The 20,847-nt window shown below is 45.1% G+C and overlaps 4 protein-coding genes across 4 annotated transcripts; all 4 read left to right on the top strand.

The window, feature by feature from the left end:
• Positions 1–623: 623 nt before the first annotated feature.
• Positions 624–1,221, top strand: LAJ45_08036 (uncharacterized protein; the record flags this gene model as incomplete). The annotated part of the gene is made up of 3 exons (XM_046117590.1): positions 624–856; positions 917–1,032; positions 1,103–1,221. 3 exons carry the CDS (start codon positions 624–626, stop codon positions 1,219–1,221), a joined length of 468 nt encoding a protein of 155 aa, XP_045969239.1.
• Positions 1,222–1,589: 368 nt separating this feature from the next.
• Positions 1,590–2,960, top strand: LAJ45_08035 (uncharacterized protein; the record flags this gene model as incomplete). Its single annotated transcript, XM_046117589.1, has 6 exons — positions 1,590–1,780; positions 2,496–2,505; positions 2,582–2,628; positions 2,694–2,721; positions 2,777–2,865; positions 2,933–2,960. 6 exons carry the CDS (start codon positions 1,590–1,592, stop codon positions 2,958–2,960), a joined length of 393 nt encoding a protein of 130 aa, XP_045969238.1.
• Positions 2,961–12,589: 9,629 nt separating this feature from the next.
• Positions 12,590–16,723, top strand: LAJ45_08034 (uncharacterized protein; the record flags this gene model as incomplete). Its single annotated transcript, XM_046117588.1, has 4 exons — positions 12,590–13,708; positions 13,764–13,841; positions 13,909–15,201; positions 15,254–16,723. 4 exons carry the CDS (start codon positions 12,590–12,592, stop codon positions 16,721–16,723), a joined length of 3,960 nt encoding a protein of 1,319 aa, XP_045969237.1.
• Positions 16,724–18,227: 1,504 nt separating this feature from the next.
• On the top strand, positions 18,228–18,831 carry LAJ45_08033 (uncharacterized protein; the record flags this gene model as incomplete). Its single annotated transcript, XM_046117587.1, has 3 exons — positions 18,228–18,594; positions 18,660–18,724; positions 18,784–18,831. The coding sequence occupies 3 exons, from the start codon at positions 18,228–18,230 to the stop codon at positions 18,829–18,831; spliced, it is 480 nt and encodes a 159-aa protein (XP_045969236.1).
• Positions 18,832–20,847: the final 2,016 nt, after the last annotated feature.

Genomic DNA, 20,847 nt, shown 5'->3' with positions numbered 1-20,847 from the left:
AGATTTTAATGTTTAATAAGAATTACGTTCATTATTTTGTTATTTTTAAGCGGGGGGACCCGCGGCGGAGCCGTGGGGGGCGAAGCCTAACATAGGAAGAAAATATTATTTTATTTTGTGAGCGAAAGTGAATATTAAGTTAACAGGCGCGAGATGAGTTCGAGTGTGAAAGGAGTGTAAGCGCGGTACAGAAATGTGCCGCCATTTAGATTATTGACAAAGTAGCCCCTTGCGACTAAGTAATTTACGTGGGTCGAAGGTACCGGTGCCTGGACAGGTGCCACTGACCATGGGGCTCTGCCCATAGCGCCCACGTTGTCCTGCAAAGCGGGAAGCACTCGCGTTTCCGAACACGACCAATATTGCATGACATACAAAAAGGTGGATTTGGCGCTTTTTTGTATGGTATGCAATAGCAGTCGTGTCCGGAAACGTCATGAATTTACGAGTACACACCTGGCAACAGCACCTGCCCGATACGAACGAGATGGTAACTTGGCAACGCCAGGGGGATTTAAACACCCCACCGAGCATCTATCGGTGGTTTCCACAATATTTTATTCTTTTCACGAGCAGAGAAACAACACCACGAGCATTGACAACAGAGCACGTTATATCTCGAAATGGCAGCACAACAGCCTAACTTTGCCAATGCGTCTCAGCACTTGCATGCAGTAGCGAACGAATTCAACTTAATTCCTAATATTCCAGCAATCCAGCAAGGGAATCAGATCCTCGGGGTGCTACAACAAATCCTGGCCAATATTCAGCAAGCCCGAGGCGATATTCAACAGGTGGGGGTTCGTCTTCAAGCTGTCGAAGGCCAACTTGAAACCCTCAATAACCATCATAATTTGTAAGATCTTTTTCTCAAACATTACTTCAAGGTCATTTATCGACTCTGGCCAACTCACAGGTTACCACTACGTTTATTCAATTCCTCATTGAGTGAATCGGCCGAGATCAGATACCCACCTGGTTTTAATGGAGTACCATTTGCCAGGAATAGGTTCGAGCTCAACAGCTACTCTAGTAACGTGCCCCATTAAAGAGATGTTTCATTATTTGTTTCTAGAAGTGCGCTAACGTATAATACATCCAGAGGCCAACTGCCAGGCATTGATCCAAAACCTCGGTCTACAACCGGTGCCACCCGAAAGCCCTGTGGCGGTCTTCAGAATTCGAATCGCAGATCATCTCGGAGTCCCTATCGTTGCTTAACGGAACGATTTTTTATGGTTTGATAATTGTTCTGCGGTTTAGTGTTTGCTTTGTTCGGGCTACTCCAGTAGATAGATACAAATAAAAGGAGTTTCTGCTGGTTCTAACGAGTGGTCTTTTACCGAGTTTATATTAGCGACTTGGTTCACTCCATCATCAGTCCGATACTCACCAATTTCAGGCGCAAGACGGGACGCACCATACGGTTACGGAGTGAGAAAGAGATCGTTTCCGTGGACTGTGAGACGGGCTGCATGGAGGAATTTGTTATGATGGACATGATTTCGGTGATGGAACAATACTTTGTCCTTGTCATAGAGGCAAAGAGATCATCTCTCGGAGAGGCGATGAAACAGTGTTTGCTGGCAATGAAAGATATGAGAGACAACAATGGTGGAGGTGAGGTTTACGGCTTCGTTACAACGGGAGAAACTTGGCGTATGCTCAGATACGATGATATATCTTTTAAGATGACACGGAAGATTGAGGTACTCTTTGAAGGAATGGGTCAAGAGAAAGGGTTATGGATGAAGGATTACTCCGCTCTGGTTGATTGCATGTATGTCGCATTGAGCAATGGAGGCATTGTGAAGAAGGATGTGGCTGTCTGAGGATGGAATTCGAGCTGTTCAGTCTTTTGGCAGCACGTTGATTTCTTTGGTTGTGTCTCGCTAAGCGAGTCTCAATATGATGTTTTGATTTCGGACATTAAACACGAAACGCTGGAAACAACTATCGCCCAGGACCTGGGAATAGGTTACCTTTCGAAGGCGGAGGAAGCAGATGCAAAATGTGTGGTGGAATATGCCAGTGGCTACATTCGTCAACTCGGATACCGGGCAGTTGTTCCGTTGGTTGTTAATCATCGTGGAGAAGCTTGGTAGGTATTTTTCATTGTCGGTAGCAGTGGACATATCTCTCAGTTCAAATAAGTGGTCATGGTTCTAGATGAGAGAACGCCGCAGCTAATAAATACGCCAGGCTTGCAAAGTTCTCGGCATTCAGGAGTCAGCTTCCGTTACGATTGGTGGATACCGTCAGATAAGCCATGTAACACCTGAGAGCTCTCGTTTTACCGACAATGTTAATCTTCTTGGTGGGGATTTCTGTACACTCCACGAAGTTTACTTGTGGTATGACTATGTGGGTAAGCGCGTGAAACTTCACCTCGGTGGGAAGTGGGAGGTGATGCCAGTGAAGGAATTAAAATACGCTAGTTAATAAGATTCTCATGGGAGTTTTTCGGAATAATTACTGGTAATTACTGGCATTAGCTTTAGATGGGTACATACATCACTGGTGCCTGGGTGGCATAAATCTGCTGTCTTGGCATTTTCAGGCTAAGTAATTACTAAATTAGGAAGATGATCTTCACTGGGGACCAATGTCGCACCCTTCCGTCTCTAGGTGCCCCAACCATACAACCACAGTCTTCGTTGCACCTGGTATTCCCAACTACAGCCAATTCACAGTAACGTTTTCGCTTTCTTCAATCTGACGGTGAGTTCTTGTGATTACTCGAATACCGTAATAAAGTCAAGTACTGATTGACTAGGGGTGGGCCACCTCGCGACCGCGAGGCCTTGCTCCTACTCAGGAATCTCTGCCAGCTCTTATGTATATAGTCACTCATTGTCAGCTCCCGTGAGTGTCCACCTCCTCCGTAGAGATCTAGTTCCTTCAGTTAATAATAAGGTACCAATTTAATAAGGTACCAACTCCAATACCGCCTCCAATGAATTCCAGCTCCAGTTAATTCCACCTCCAATGCTATCCTGTTAATGAGTTCGGCATGCCAGTGTGGGTGGGCTGGTTTCCATGCAGGAGTCGGTCAGGGTTAGGGGTCACTGCTCTCGACCAATCAGACTGCAAGCCCCTTCGAAAAATCGTTAATCCAGTACATAATAGAATGGTACAGTCACTCACGGGGTGAAGGCGGATCCTGTCTAATGGTGGTCAGGGATTTGAGGCCAATAAAAGAGTTAGGTTTTGGACGCCAAGGGCAAGTTACTGCAAACAGAACCATTAGATAGGATCCGCTATCAGTAGGTGAGCGACTGTACAGCGGTAGGTAATAAGTGATGGAACGCCCTGAGACACAGTGGTACCTGTTTTGGGTAAAACGCCACCAACATACGGTGTTTGCAGGTATAACTGTTCTCAGGGCGTTCCATCACTTATTACCTACCGCTGTACTAGGGCAGGTTTGCTCTCACACATAAAAGCACACTTTACGAATGTCGACCGTACTGGCAAATTTTTCTGGTTTGTTCATCCAGGAGTTCTAGACATTGATAAGTGACCCGTTCACTAACTGAATTCCATCATGTTTTCTAGGCTTCTTCTCTCGCCATGCAACTCCGCTGGCTACTATTATTGGCAGTTTAGGTGGTGCTGGGTTGCTCGTTTGGAATGAGCTTGATGGTCATAACCAGTATTAGCGATGTCGAGACAAAACTCAACAAAAAGATGGACGATGTCGAGACAAACCTCACAAAAGCCAATCAAACAACCAACGCACTTGTCCTCACCACAGCAACCAAGACCATGCAAGGATTGGACGGCCTCTCAGGGAGTGGCTCAAAATGACAAATGAGTTGCGCCGCTCTCGGTTCGGTGATGATTGTGACAATGTTTGAGGTTGCTATTGTCAAGTCCGCGGCCGGTAATGGGAAGCCTGTTAGAGGGGTTAACAAGTGATTGATGTTATGGTAAGAGATGAGATTATTCTGTGGGTTCTGATTTACGGAGGTAATTGTGCATATGGGAATATATGTGACTGACTGAACATATGGTATAGGTTGCCGTTCTCGAGAGAAATTACATACGGAGTGGTTTCCTGTGGTTTTCTTTTTGTGCTTTAGATGGTTCATAAATCGGAGTTGCTCATGGTTTCGGGTTTATTTTATTTTCAGTTCGTTTTTGTTATATTCTTAACGGGGGGACCCGCGAAGGGGGGCGAAGCCCGATAGTGTACCTACTAACATCATCAGTGCAGTCGTTGGCGGAGGAGGCGGTGTGAGTACAATAATCTTTAGTAGACCGTTAGTTTATTGGTGTTGACAATACTCTATCATACTCAGCTTCTTAGCTATTTCATGCAGGATCATTTCAACCGCGGCAATCAACACTGTCTGTCCAACTGTCCAGACTTTGGCTAGATAGGGCCCCTCCCGCAAAAATGCATGTCACTTTTTGTTTGTATGTGTTCGCCACCTAGACACTCGCCACCGTCCAGAATGCCAAGGCCACGGGCTCAAAGCGACATTGTGGTTATAGACCGGGCTTTCCAATGCATCCCAAAGGTAATGCCGGGGCCAGGCATGAGCAGATCTTCCGGAATACTATTATAAAGTCTAGAGCTTCAGAGAATGCCTCTGCTTGATACAATTGCCCCACTATATTCTTAGTTGGCCGACATTCCGTTGTGGTAAACGAATTCTCTAAAACCGGAATATAGATATTCAGGTAGATAAAAAAAAAATTGAAAACGCTAACTGTAGGGATTTGAGTTGTAGGGGTTCGAGACAAAGAACTGGAAATAGTAACCAAAAAAAATATCATAATTTTGGGTCTTTTTTGCTCACCCCTAGAATTATGGCTAGTCTCGGGAGACTCATGTACCGGTTGCGGTGAGGGTGATCCTATTTCTACGAGATGTGAGTGTAAATGCTCTAATAACTAGTTCTATCTTGCTTTTAATAAGGCAATATGGTCCTTGTGTAAGTAGAAAGTGATTATTGTATAAATAGATGATCATTATGTAAACAGATGGCCATTGTGTAAACAGATGGTCATTGCGTAAATAGAGCTAATTCGATTTCCTTTAACCTTACCGATGCCAGCTTTTCCTGCAGAAATTAAAAGAGTCCTAAGAAAATATGTCAAATAGAGTAATCGACACCTGAATCTTATATTGCATTTAGTTATCATGTGATTAACGAACATACGAATTGCAGGTAAAAGTTGGCTTGGCTGTCTCTTTTTTGCCCTGTCCGCCATACCCAGTATCCGCCAATACCCCGTGAACGACAGTACTTACTTCGAGCTTATACTGCATGCATATAGTTATCGTGATTCACGAACGAGTGAGCTGTAATAATGACGTCAGAAAAACTCACATAAGAACCAAAAGCACAAAGCGGGTTATTACACCAATAGCAACTCCATATCAGAGCTTGCATTTTCGGGTACTTGTTACCTGTCCCAGGTACATGTAAATGATTATGGTCCATATGGTTCACACAGTATTCAAATAGTACCGATTAAAAAACCCAACAGCTAACAGTGCGTACGATATCAATGCGCAAGAGGTAATCTTATTCCCAATATTTAGTTAAACTTAGCTTATCCACACGTACATATCAACTAAAAACAGCCTAAGTACAAGCTAGATCGTGTTGATGGTACGCAAACCCGACCGGACGCGCTTGGAAACGTCTTGCGACTGCTATGAATTCTTTTTTTTCCCCGTCTGCTCTAGACCCCTTCTTCTCATTGATGATTATGAGCTCCAAGTAGGAATCGGTACCTCTACACTCGTGGGTCTATCGTATATACGCCATTTTCTTATGGCTGTAGCCTCATGATAATATAAGAGCACCTATATGCACTACCGAATCTATAATGCTGGGATACACCAGAATCTCGGAATCACAAATCTGGTGATATAATGTCAGCATGCGCGCCTTGTGCGATTCGGAGTGCAACACTCCCGAATTCTCTATTGCTGCTCCCCCCGTAGGATATGCAATTAATGAATTAAACAAAAAAAAAAAATCCCCCCGTAGGATGGTGGAAACATAAACGTAAAATTATCATGAGATAGATTGCTTGAATGCACAAGGCCACCCGCCAAAACTGTCCAATCTTCATTGGGGTTCATGCTGTTAAAATCCTCCGATATCAAAGCTTTTACTGAATACTCTAGGGTCTAGAGCACAGTAAGGAAATTTCAAGAAGCTGCAAGTAGCCTTCATAAATGATAAAATGGCGGAGAGTGGACTGTGGGCATACCTCTCTCATGTGTCGTCATACACATATACACGAGCGAACACGTTCCTCACCGCCCCGCGTAGCAGCATATGGGCATGCACATTTCAATGCTTATCATATACCGATTCCCATCGTAGTCTATGGGACTCTTTTGTTTCACGCCACACCAGTGAGAGTCCAAGGGTCCCTGCAGGGACGCAAATTTGCCAAAAGTTAACCAACGCGTTATCTTAGAAACAGCACGTGCTATCGTGAACCAAGGCCCTTACCCCTTACTTTAGGGCCCTGGATCTACATAGCAGCATACGGTTTGCACGTCGACCACAAATTTGTAAGGCGTGAAAACAGCATGTTTCGAGTTGATAATTGCCAGAACTCCCCGAATCCCCCGGGATGCCATGTTCGTAGTAGGTCAGACCCGATACCCTCAAAAAGCTGCGCACCCCAAACACCCAATTGAGCTGGTTCGTATGGGCGTCGACGCGTCTTTATTATTTCGCCCGAATTGATGGCCATATTACATCGAGCGGCGGCCCTTTCTTCCTTCTGGTAAATCTTTTGGGAGTCGGACCTTGCGGGACCTTGTGCACAGCGACAGAATCCCGGATCAGAAGTCTCGGTGAATTTACCCCATGTTCTGTACGCTCCGGATTAACCAAGCCTGAGAACTAGAGTATTAAAATGTTGGAGCTAGTCCTGCGAGAGTAAAATAACACCGGCTCGGATTTTCCTGAATCGATTTTCCGCGCCGAAGTCCTAAGTCTAATAATTATGAAATGGCGAGCTAAAAGTAGTGTTCTTAGTATCATAAAAGATGCCAGATCTTGGTGAACGTCTTTCCGCCTAACGAATACTAAATCAAACCATACCTGTTGAATTGAGCCGACCAAGGTCCCGGCTTGATATCCAATCCGAGCCTCAGGTCAAAGAGTTTCGCGTACAGCTACACCTCGCTATAAGAAACCTCGCTATAAGAAACCTCGCTATAAGAAACCTCGCTATAAGAAACAAAACCCGCCGCCACCTTGGCGTTTCTTATATCGAGGTGTCGCTGTATTAATACCTATGGTACCGCATTAGTTTGTTCGAACGGCCGGTCACACAAGACGTCGAAGTTGCCTTTTCAAGCTAATATGAGGGAAGATTAGGGGGCGTATTCAAGACAAATAACCAAATACGGGAATTTCAACGTCTTGTGTGACCGGCCGTTTGAACGAATTAATGCGGTACTGTATGTAGGTGCGTATGCACTCTACCACTGCCCCTACTTGGAGTTAGTCGGCATCCTTTATACTAGCCGGATTTTAAAGAGTAGGACGGAAATACAACGAGCTCAGCGCCGCAACGGCGCAGCGCAACGCGACGAAGCCCAACTCGACGAAGCCCAATGCAATGAATTCAATTTTTTAAGCTTGATAATTATTGTTACCAATATACTAGTATTTCCCTCCAGAAAAACGTATGGTTATGATACTTGTTCGGTGTTGAGGTGTTGTATCAGGTGCGAGCACGTACGGTTGCGACTCACCCTTCCTTGTACTCGGGTGTAAGGGTAAGTGATCAGAACTGCCTCTGGTTGGACAGAACCTTCTGGTTGGCCTGGTGTGCCAAGTTGGCCCACCCGGGCTTATATCAACCATATGCCCCAAGGAACTCCAGAGACCAAATTTTGCCCTCAGTTTTATTGATATCTGCTGAAATTTAACTCTACATAGACAAATGTGTGTCCAAATACAATATAGAGTAGGTGCTAATAAATAAAATATTTTATATATTTTATGGATTTTTTGATGGGGATTTGGCAATAGTTCTTATGACTTTTTTCCCCCATTCAAGATATAAATTCTTGGCAGATCTTATTGGCTCCAGCCTGTTGCACCCACATATCCTTAACCAATCTCCGTTGAGTTCTGATCACTTTGGTGCACACCCGAGTACTTCCGCCCTACTCTTTAAAATCCGGCAAGTACATAAATACGGTACTGTAGTGGATTAGGGTTTCAACAGACTAGGTTGGGGAGGTAAAGGCAGGAACATGCCTTGAATTAGGGTTACCCCAGGAAAAAGCCGATAACACAACCGACCTTCGCGCTCTCGCCTGTAAGCTGAGCTAGATCATGCATATCATGGGAACTCAGAAACCAAGAACCTAGAGTAGAGTACAGTCGTCCGCCGTTGTAGCGAACGCTTGTATACCGAATATTTGCTGTACCGAACCACTTGGGCTGGCTTTTTTTCCTCCTCGGAAAAGAGTTTGGTCTGCTGTGCCGAATAACCTATTATATATACTGAGCGGAAAGTTGCTCAATATGCACGTTCGTTATAGCGGTGGGTGACTGTATAGAATTCCTGCGTCGTTAAGTTCTATAATTAAAGAATTTCTATCGCACTAGAGTTTCTTTTGCGTACTAATTGTTACGCGGCTGCACTAGATAGGATCATGCGGTGGAGTACCCCGCTGGTTTCGGCTAGTGTTACGTCAGATGTTGGACATTGGACGAAAGGCTATCATTGACCTACCTAGGGTCTTATTTGCCTGGGGATAATCGCTGCAGGCTTCATCTCTCGGCAATCGGTGAGGGAGGGACAAGTACAGCGATTCACAGTCATTTGGCGAATACACCCATTTGGCGAACAGGGATTAAGGCCAATAAGAATCAAGATATCTTAGTCAAACTCGAGGTTTTACTGGTTGCTGGCTGGTTGCTACATACAAATTCGCCAAATAAGTGTATTCGCCAAATGCCTGTGAATCGCTGTATAGTAGAGCATAGTAGAGTGTACCTGGTAAGGAACGCTCGCTCCCGGAGTATCTTCGCAAATCTTTACTCGCATTTCTGCTATACCATGCTATGTACTCAGGCGGCGGCAGAGGCGATTTTCATTTTCATTATGACCCCGATATGCTGTGCGTACCTAAATGCAGATGAACCGGCTCGGCATTTCCTTTTGAAAAAGAAAATCTCAAATCCTAGAAGATCGAGACATCTTATAAATTCCAGCAGTTCGGATACCTAAGCAGGTAGTTTCAGAGGATTCAAGGACAGAAGACCGGCCTTCTAGCGGCGCCTACAGGGATATGGGTTCGAAAAAGACGCCTTCTGTCTCTCGCAAGACACTGTACTGGTAATATAATCCCCTGAATTCTCTATGCGAGAGTTTCTTTGATTGGGGTTCCAGGTCATATCGCCACAGGTTGATCCGATGCCTGGAGAAACAGCATTCCTGTGCACGATAGATAATGCTTAATGGGCATCCTCCAAAGAGGTGCACGCTTGATCTGGTACTACGTATTCTGTCTGGATAGAAATCTTACCTATGTTTTAGGCAGCCGCATTCGAAATATCGGAACCGTTAGGATATGCGTACCTTTAAAGCAAAACATGGATTTTTTTTTAATGGGGCGAAGGAGGGAGCCTAGACCGCCGTCATTGGTCAATTGACCCCGGATTAACTTCCAGTTGAGTTTGACACCTCTAAGACTACATGTATGCCTTCGATCTACAATAGATAAGATACAAGTATATATCGCTCTTGTTTACATTCATAGCTGCAATTGGTTATTCATCCCCTGAAACCGATGCCACCATCGCATCGTAAAACAGTAACCATTAGATTCGCTGGTGCTTTAAACAGTCTCGGATATGGCGCGAAGATGGAGTGGCGAGGCTATCAGCCTTAAGAAAATCGTCATCGAGTGGCCTATTTAGAGTAAACACTCCACACGGCTATTTCGAGAGGAGTGCCTGTGCGATGCGTAAGGTCAATACTACTATCTGAATGCACTCGTTAGTTTCATTATTTCCCACTGAAGGCGATCAGATACGAGCAGCCTCGTGTAACGGCCGTCCACATGACTATAGGTCGAGGTAGTATTAACGGAGGCACCGAGTTTATTGCCCTAGCCAAAGGCCTTTGAATCTGAATAGATTCGCAGGCTGTCGCTGCCCACTGGAGATATAACTCGCCGCACAAAATAATATAGTCCAACAGCCAATATATCACTGATTTGGGATCCATCGTGGGAAAGTACACACTGCCAACTGGTGTTCGGCATAGTTAAGGGAAACGTGGAATTATGTATGTAGGTAGGCATTAATAAGATAAGGCGAGCGCTTCTGAATAACAATAGGCGCTTAGAATACCCTCGAGAGTAAGCTAGCCGGATGACAGCGTCATACTGTCGAGCCTCATGTATCAAAGTTTCCTCGTCCTTGACAAACGGAACATGATGTTCCAATTCATATTTGATATCTGTCACATCTAGCAGAGACGTGAAGTTCTCTCGCACGGTCTCATCCGCTTGTTGGGTATTGAGTATCATACCGACTGATTCGCAAGAAAAGCTGCGTTGCGTGAAGCGTTACACATGCATAGAGTACTAATTGGAATAATAACCCAACTGAAAACAAGTGGGAACCAACAACAACAAGGACCCATGCATCCGATTCTCTGGAACAACTATTTCTTGGGGAGCTGAGCGGCGGCCTGCGTTTTTTGTTGTCAAAGCACCGCCATGGATTTTCGATTGCCGGCCCCCGAGCAGAAATGATCAACGCAGAAAGTCAGATGAGGTGGTCGGTGATTGGACCACTAATTTAGCGAGAGATCCTCTTTGGTCTGTTATAGGGTAGAGAGCCAAGCTCAAGTAGGAACAAAACAGCCTATCATGACTTTTTGTGAGATGGAAATTAGTGGGCCAAGATAACCCCCGCAATTCTGTTATCCCAGACTTCAGAACAGTTTGGATCATGGTTCGTTTGATTCCTGGGTAGGTAGTGTTCAATGATTGTTGCTTGATGTCTCCTTTTTCACACTATGTACTAGGCACGCACATACATGCCGTACCTGGCAACCGCATTTTCCTTCCCTGCAGGAAAAAAACGAAAAGAAAAAAAGAAAAGAGGGAAGGTGATGATGAGCAGGTGCATCAAAAAAGTGGAGGTAGAACCGACGTCCATCCAAGATGTCCAAAGACAAAAACTGGTACGGCACTTGTTTTGTTCGTAGCACACCACCAAATCGGGATTCCCATGCACCGAAGCGAATGAGACCAGAGAGAAGGATTTTATCTCTTCTAGCTAGTTGAGGCAGATGGCCGAGTGCTGAAGTGCTGCAATGCGAGAAGCATCACTTCCAGGGTTCCTGGTACATAAGTCTACCCTACCCTCCTTTTCAGCATGGGTTGTATTTTAGAATCGACTTCATTTTGAGGGTTCGGTGATCCAATAGAAGCCAGTCAGGGATGATTCTGCAGGGATCAAGATATATGAGCTTCTTCCGTGCTTCTTTTCCTTTCGTACCTGCCTGGGTTGATGGGCATGTGGGAGGTCGTGTTGTGTGTGAGTGTGGGTTAAGCAGCTTGCTCGCTGGAAATACATATTATGTAACTACATGTAAGCGTATCACTTGCTTCTGTCAAATTTGAATTTATCGCAAAGTTTGATTCATCTCTTTTCTCTCACTCGTTGTGCATGTAGGTACGTACATACATGTGTGATAGACTCCAACATTCCAGCGACTATCACCACTTATCACTCCTAGTATCTTCACAGATCCCCTGAATATCATATCGATCACGATATACCCTATCTGCTGTTACTGCGAGTACGAATCTAAAGAAGCAACGAGAAAATACAGACGAAATTCGTAAGATACAAGTTAATACACGGCAGCCCAAACCAGAACCATCTTCATCATTAGCACATTAACAACCACATCTCCGATTGTTTCCTGATTAAAATAGTGGCTTGCAAAGCAACATCGCGCGTTTGACAGCGAACATAGTGTTTGGTTGTGTTTCTCTGCCTCACAACGCTTTGACAGTACGCCATCCTCAAAGCTCGAAAGCACCAACGCCCCACTCCCGGACCCGTACTTTACTCCATTGACTGACGGATTGACGGATTGACGGCCGCGACCCTTTTCTCCCCCAAGTCAGCCTTCAAAACGGTCCTCGCAGACCACTCTGCATACATAAACCGACCATAGTTCCATTGATATTACCGGGGATCCAATTTCTGTGTGGTTGATAGTGGGTTCTTGTAAGCGGCCAGAGCCCAATCCCGCCGCCTTTGCAGTAAGATTCGCCGGATTCTCTCAAAAAGGGCCTTCTCCCTAGTCTTACAACTGTTTGCACCTTCCTGAAGCTCTCAGCAGATTTATTATCAACACCATTAATGCCCTTCGGCTGGTAACCGCCCTGTCGTTTCCCGACGCGAGTCGCTGCACTGCTGTTGTACTACTCCTTTAATCTTTTTTAGCGGAAGCGAACTCTCGGTTTTATTTTTTATTTGGTTTTTTCTGAGGATAATTCGTTATTACTTTCCTTTCGGTCATTTTTGCTACCCCCGTGAACCAACAACCGACAAAGATGAATCGATCATCAAGACCAGAAGATTTACAGTTACAAAAGTCGTCTACTTCGACGCGGGTGCGAAGTCAAAGTATTGGATCTGTGGATAAACCATTAAGCTCCAATGGCTCTTCTGTTTACTCACTTACCAATCCTTTGACAAATGTCACCCCGGAGCCAGCCTATATTGCAGCTTCAGCAGCCACAGGAATTGTCACAGGCAATCATGAAGGATTTCTACACGACGAGGACAACGCTGGCCATGCAACAGCAACTATACCAGTTACACCAGCATCATTGAAACTTATCAACCAGTTCCTAGATTTTCTTTTATACTCATTCCTGTCAGCATCAAAATCGACCTCACTGAAGGCCCTTCGGCCAGCGGTTTCAGAAGTACTTCGAAACCGGTTGGCAAAAGAGGCAGTTGCTGGAGCTGATCAGGAGCTAAGCTCTTACCTTGGGGGAGGGGATGACGGGGATGACTTTGATGGATTGAATGAAGCCCCAGAAATTAGTGCGGAATGGGATTTAGAGACTGCATGGAAGAAGACCAGATTGCGGTGTATGGTCTACTCGTCACTTGGAGATATTGAGGAGGATGATGAAGAGATCTACTTGGGATATGGAAACCTCGAAGGGATTGTTGGTTCTCAGCAATACGAGCAGAATAGCATCGTGCCCGGCATTGTTTCTCCAGCAGTAGCAATATGGCTCACAGCGGTTTTGGAGTTCATGGGTGAACAAACACTGCTTCTAGCTGGTCACGCCGCTATCAATCGCTTCACACAACGAATGGCTGCGATTGAGAGTGGGGGCTATCAACTCGATACAACTGAGAGAGAAAGGCCTATGGTTGAGGAGTTGGATACGGAGAAAGTTGCATTAAACTCTTCATTGGGAAGGCTATGGAGGCAATGGCGTAAACGCGTGCGTGGTAGAGGGTCTTCGTTTTCCTCACCTGGTTCTCATGGGGGGATTTTACAGCGACTTGAGCGTACTGCTAGCAGAATGAGCAGCAGTAGTACATTAACAGACCCAAGGAATACGCAACCTGAAGCACCAGAAATCAGAGAAGAAATTACTGGCACTGCGGGCAGAGAACTTGGGACAAATGTTGAGAACCAAGTAAAAGAGGTTTGTGCCGGTGCCCGATAGGGAATCAGAGTAACAACTTGCTAATATTTCAAAGACCTCCGTTTCTACAGAAAAAGAAACCCTGGAGTCAATAAACACTCCTTCCAACCTCGGCGCTGGTCACGATTACTTGGTATGTTACTCACTTGGCGATTTTTTATTAGCCAGTACCCACAATAATTAAATCTAACCTCCCAAAGTTTTACGAAGATAGTCCGAGAAGGCGCCCACAGAGTTTGGTATTGTTGCCTTCAACAACGACAGAAGCACCATTTGTGCTTTCCCGATCCATCAAACGGCGCAACTCCTTGCCTGCCATTATTCGTTCGGAGTTCCCTGATCCGGTTGTTGAGGATACTCCAGAAGGCGAAGGTGCAGAAACAGATTTTGAGGACATTGATGGTGAATTTTATACACCTGCGGAAGAGGGGCTCAACTTGGATGTATCTGTTCAAGTTGTGAAACCTACGTCCGAGCAGCTAAACCCGTTAGGGAAATCTTACTTTCCTACTCAAGAACAACCCAAGAGATCGGCTGTTCAGGGAGCTGCTGAATTCAAACATTTGAATGAAGAGGCCGAGGCTCTAAAAAAAACACCAGTCCCTGATGATGGGATTTCAGAACTTACTTTCTTCACACAGGCTACTGATGACGAAGACGATGAAGATGATGATCATCATAGCATTATTGGTTCGGCTCACACATCAGATATTCAAGTTCAGCCTTCTGCATCTCAAACACCATCGCCCTTACATAAGTCTGGCGACCATTCAGACCATCCCGAAAATCTTACCCCAAAGTTCGAGCGTTTTACACCATCATCAAGAAGGCGACCAGCTGAACTTGTTGAAATACGCACCAACGGCCGTGTCTCGACTTTCCAGGAGCAGCGCGCTGCAGATCGACGACCGTCAGCAACAACACTGGCAGAATTAATCGATTCCGACGATGAATCACCAACTACGACAACCCATAAGTATTTTGTCGAAGGGGGTAGACTGACGCCTGGCGGTACTAATCAAATTGCGGGTGATTACTTTGCACACGCAAAAAAGGCCTCCTCCGCTAGTAGCAAGTATTCTCAGCATTCCCAGCTTTCAGACAGAAAGCTAGGGCAACTTACGTTAATTCAGCCTCCTGGAAGTACCGTATCACTCCCGTCAGAACGGGGTAATGTACGAGCGTGGACACCCCCTCAAACGCCAAATAAATCAAGACGTTCTTCAAGTTCTGGAAAGGCGCAGCGCCCAGTTACATCGCATTCAGGTACTTCGCAAAATTCCACAAAACTGAAGAGTCTTATCGCATGGCCTATGGAGAGTGGAAAGCAGTCAAGAGAGTCAGACGACGAAAGCAGGAGCAGCCTACATAGTGAAAGGCCATCTACAAAACTTGCAAGCCTGGATGATAAAGAACGCAGCTTCGAAGAGTTGATTTCTAGCGGTGATACTATTCATTGTACTATAACGCCTGACCCCCTAAGGCGGATGGAGGTTTGTAAATTGTAACCCACTGCCAAAATCTGGTAAGCTAACAGGTCGATAGTCAAAAGAAGTTCAAACGCCACGCACTGCAACATCGGCACTTGTGGACTTCTTGCGAAATACTGGACCAGACGGCAAGGAGGCGCGTGCCGTACCACCAAGCAGGTCTGGCAATTCTTCACGGCCTTCTACCGCCCGCGCAATTCCTATAATTCCTAAAGATCCCAGTCTTGAGGACGTAGCCTCGCTTACTCAGCTACTTCGATCCACTTCGGCTTCTCCCTCCGAAACAAGGCCTCAAACACCCACAACCTCCCTCCCATCATCTTCTCATAACTCTACCTACAGCCCGGCTTCACGACATATGTACAGACCTAACTCAGTAACCACCTCTCCAAAAGCCAGTAATGAATCTACACCACTAAATCCAGGTGGCATTACCGGAATTCCAGCCGTAATTAGGCAGTATCGATCCGACTCACTCGGATCTCGCCCAAAGAATCGCCTGGTAGCTCGGCATGCAAGCGGTTTTACAACAAGCGACTCTACTTCTGCGCTTGCTGATTTCTTTCGGAATACTACACCTCCCATAGATGTTGATGGACAAGTCACTCAGCGCCGTATCTCCCGAAGTGTCGCTCCATTCCGCAACACTATGGATTCCGACCAGTTCGAGCTCCCGGAGGCTGAACCTGAGCCTGCGGTAAACAACGCAACGCCACCTACCGAACTCAACTTCTTGACTAGTGCCGCTGCGCCACCTGATTCTTATCAGTCGTCCTTCTCGTCTTCGACAGCCCTTCTGCGTAATAATTCCAAGAAGCAACATGACTACGGAGCAGTTAACTCTATGCCAGAGACCAAACGGAAACAGACACGCATCAAAGATCCATATGCGATTGACATGGATGACGAAGAGGACGACGAAGACATGGAGGCGTTAAACCTAATAATCCCAAAGAAAAGAAAGGAGGATGAGAGCCTTATGGATTTTCTTCGGAATGTACCGCCACCCCCTCAGCCGCCTACACCACCACAGGAGAACGAAGAAATAAGAACAATACAAAAGAAAAACAGCTCCGTTAGTCTGATCGGTCGTTTCGGTAGAAATGGACGAAAGAACTCGATCGCCTCGAACGCCGACAAATTCCCTCTGCCACCTCTTCCGCAAATGCCTGGGGGATACAAGCATACCCCTCTTGCCCAAGAGGATGATTCTTCCTCCTCGCGGTATATGCAAGGAGGGGAACAACGACGCACTCCTTACGACTCCCGGACGGATATGGACTCTCCGGGCACTGCGAACCATGCCCGTTTTGGCAACAGGGCTCAAGCCAGGGGTGGAGTTCAAGCCAGGGGGGCCCGGACTGATAGAGGGGAAACAGATAGTCTGGCAGATTTCTTGAAGTTCAGTGAACCACCACCAGCACCAACTCAACGTGCTCCTACTTCAAAGGAGGACACCAGTGCGATGGCCAAGTTCAAAAACTTCACCTTTTTGAGAAAATCGAAGAGAAATGAAGTTTTTTGAGTATTTATTTTTAATTTCCTTTCTTTTCCCATTTGGCAGTTATCTTTTTCTTTCTATTCGGCGATAGGGTTTCATTTTTAAAAAACTTTCTCCTCTGTCTATTCAGGTTTCTAGAGCATTTAGGGCATGGAACCCGAACGATCAAAACCACATGTATCTCATTCTTACATATTTTATTACATTACTCTCTTTTTGCCACTGGGAAAGTACATGTATTCAGGGCGGGTGACCAGGGATGAAGTTATCGATGAATATCAAGGCTTTTCTCCTGGACTCTTTTGTTAGTTCATTTTTCTCTTCTATTTTTCTTTTCTTTTCGGTTGTTTAGCGGATAGGCATGTGTGACGATAATCACTTCTCACCCGGGGCTCGAAGCATCTGTACATGTTAGTTTACATGTAATGGGTTTCCAGGTTTATTTTTTCTCTACTTCATCGGCTCTTAGCGTTTTTCTGTCTGAGGTTATGTGGAGTTTGATTGTTATAAATATTCTCGCCTTTCTCTTTCTTTCACTGCATAGTGCTGCCTGTTGAAATTCTCTGGCTTATCATATAATTTCATGTAACTGGCACATCTCCCATGGAGAGTTATATATCATTGCGCTATAGTGTTTCAAGGTCCATTCCTGTTTGTTGTCATTATTATCCGCTGGGATTTGATTCACCACTACACCCCTCCAGGCTGAGGTTATTCTTTAAAACTAAAACGTAGTGTCCCTCTCTCTTTTGTTTTTTTTTACTATGTCTGGGAGTGGTTTAACTGTTTCTTTGTGTCCTTTAAAGCTGATTTGGGTCTCGAGTCTGGGTTTCGGGGAGTTAGATTGCATTGCTTAGTTATTTTTTTTGCTCTTATTTTTTTTCTTTTAATTTCCCTATCTGTTGAGTCGTTTCGGTACGTAGGATGGTTATGTAACTACATAAATAGCAGACTCAATTTATCTCTTTTATCTATAATGTGCCTATCGTAATATTAATTCTCATGATATGATTGTTTATGTCATGTTAATACATCCAAACACCTAAATATCAGGGGATTACGGCCAAAATCTGTTGTGAAATGTGCAAATGTACACCCTTCAAGGGGGTGCGTGGGGATAATTAGGAATCTGTAGATCTTCTCCATTGGTTATTTAAAATTTCACAATAGCCCGACTATATAGCAGCCAGAGATAAGATGTATCTAATTCTCATGCCGCAGCCAAGATTGTTCTTCAAAGAACGTGCGTCCAAGATGAAGAATTGAAAGCAATTTCAAATACATGCCCCCCTTTGCTCCCATCGAAAACATATGAAGAAAGGAATACAAACAAACTCCTCACCTTCAAAAAATCCCCATAAGATGCCCCCTCTACCTCTTGTCCTTTTCCCACACTCACCATCCATTCGTTCTTCCCAAGCTCGTAAGCAAGTAAAAAAACACCCCACACTCATTTGACCATTTTTCTCCATACTTCTCACTATCCTACTACCTAAAAAAAAAAACTCCCACTCAAACCACCTCGGTAATGCACGCCAGCACCATCCTCGCATTTTTCCTCCTGGCCTTCACAGCCACGGCTTCCCCTCTCCTGTCACCACCCGCAAAAGCTGCGCCGGCTCCCGCAGTCACTGCCTCTGGTAATGACGGGTCCGGAAACCAAGATGTCGGCAATGCGGGCCAGAATGCGGGAAACAGCGCGGCAAACAAGGGAACTGTTAGGGGCGACTACACGGTCGAGCAAGGAGTGCAGACATGCGGTAATGCACAGTTGAACTGCTGCAACAAGATTGAGAAGCAGGGCGACACGAAGAATGCTGGGTTGTTGGGGTCTGTGTTTGGGAGTGGGGATATCGGCTTGCAGTGCACTCCAATTAACTTGCCAATTGCTGCCCGTGAGTATCTCTTTGACAGTATAGGAGAAGCTTTTGTGTGTTACTAATAGTGTGTTCGAATTTAGTCCAGGTACCTGTTAACAAAGCGTGTGATGCCAAGGCTGCTTGTTGTCAGGGAGACACAACTCAGGTATACTGGCTCCTAGCTCTTATACTTCTAGTTTTGCTCAATATACTGACTTCATATAGAACGGTCTGATAAACCTTGGTTGTATCGCTCTTGCATCCCTCATCTAGAGCTTTGGCAGCGGATATCTTAAGGGATGAGTGGCGTTCATCTTATTCTCTTCGCGATCATATACCAATGTATTTTGATCGCTGTTGGGTTTTTCTCTTTAGGAGTACATTTTGATTCTTTCTCGAGGAATTTTGGAGAAAACTTGGATTTATAATTATTAATACAATGTTTCGAGAACACTGAGGGTGTTTGATTGGCCGAGTGATTTTCTGTGATGAAGTATGATCCGCGGTAGCGAGTGATGTCCCATGAAAATATTAGAAACGAGATATGTTGTACTCGGGTGTGCACCAAAGTGATCAGAACTCAACGGAGATTGGTTAAGGATATGTGGGTGCAACAGGCTGGAGCCAATAAGATCTGCCAAGAATTTATATCTTGAATGGGGGAAAAAAGTCATCAGAACTATTGCCAAATCCCCATCAAAAAATCCATAAAATATATAAAATATTTTATTTATTAGCACCTACTCTATATTGTATTTGGACATACATTTGTCTATGTAGAGTTAAATTTCAGCAGATATCAATAAAACTGAGGGCAAAATTTGGTCTCTGGAGTTCCTTGGGGCATATGGTTGATATAAGCCCCAGGTGGGCCAACTTGGCACACCAGGCCAACCAGAAGGTTCTCTCGAGGTTCTGTCCAACCAGAGGCAGTTCTGATCACTTACCCTTACACCCGAGTACTTACCAGGAGAATAAGTTTCCGCCAACAGTTTTGCGTTTTCTCGCACAAATTTGACCAAAACTTATCCTCCTGGAAAGTACAAATCTTGCATAAACCTATCGAAATCCAGTTGCTCAAGCTCCAGCACTTTAACCCTGAGAGATCTAGATTGGGTGCTTACACCTTGTGAACCGACATAGGGATATATGATACCCTCACCATATGTGACCTCCTAGTAATTAGCTTGTGAGCTTAGGAAAGGGAATTTAAAACACGCATCTCGCTAGCGATTGCTCGGGGAGTTTCATGCCGCTTCTGACCTGGATTTATCTTCTGAAAAATGACTTGACTTCGCCAACGATTCCTCGATTTTCTTATCACGAGTCAATAGCTCACCAATCGCATACTTGGATTTACCGCTCTTAGCCCTCGCAAAAAGGGTCGGCATTTTGGTGACAGCTCAAGGAATAGATCCGGGCTCTTGAGTCGGAATGATCACGCTCAAAGCTTTGATGAAACACATTACATATAGGCTGCTGTACTAGCACTCAAGAGAAGTTTGTTTCCAAAATTTTCTCTGTGCTCCATATCCATTTCTTGGCATCGAGAAGGGAAGATTAAATTTCTCCGACTTGATCGGGGGTGGTTTCATAATGTTTGGTCTGTTATATAATCCTTGATTAATCATAGAAAGGTACGTTGACGAGTGACGAACCATGAGCCTTGGCGTCAGTGAAATGGTAATGCCCACCTGAATGATTGCTTGGGTTGCTGTATAAAGCAGAGGTGGTCTATATACCCCGAATGATAGTAAATGAGCCTTTGTTGCGTGTTCCTGGTGGCGATGCTGCCAGGCTCTCTTCGTGTGATTATGGGCTTCGGTGCTCTTGTGATCTATTGGACTTTGTGACGTTGGGCCTTGTAAAAGGAGTGGATTTTGGTAATATGTGATATACAAAAATTGTGCCCAGAGATAGAGTTGCCCATAAAGAATAGTCCATTCTTTGTCTGGTATTGGTAGACCCTTTGGGCCTCCCTCGCTAGAAAAGTGACGTCAGGTACATATGTACAGCGTGATGCCATAAATTATTGGAAGGTGTGAGGTCGCAACGCTGCAACGCCTGACTGCAATGCCTGACCACAAATTTTTTCCACGGCCACCGATGGCGCCCAGAGACAGTGTACCCCATGGTATACACCACAACCCTTACAACTCAGCGGTTGGAGGAGTGTGGGGTAGATGTTCTGGGGGACTAGCTTACCTATTCCCCTGACTTAAATCCCATTGAACATGTTTGAGTACATCTCAAGAAGCTTTACCAACACTACCCCCATTTGGGATATGA

This window comes from Morchella importuna (assembly GCF_003444635.1).
Source record: "Morchella importuna strain M04M26 chromosome Unknown Morimp01GS027, whole genome shotgun sequence".
NCBI classification, from domain to species: domain Eukaryota; kingdom Fungi; phylum Ascomycota; class Pezizomycetes; order Pezizales; family Morchellaceae; genus Morchella; species Morchella importuna.
This window is presented reverse-complemented; position numbering and strand designations above follow the sequence as displayed.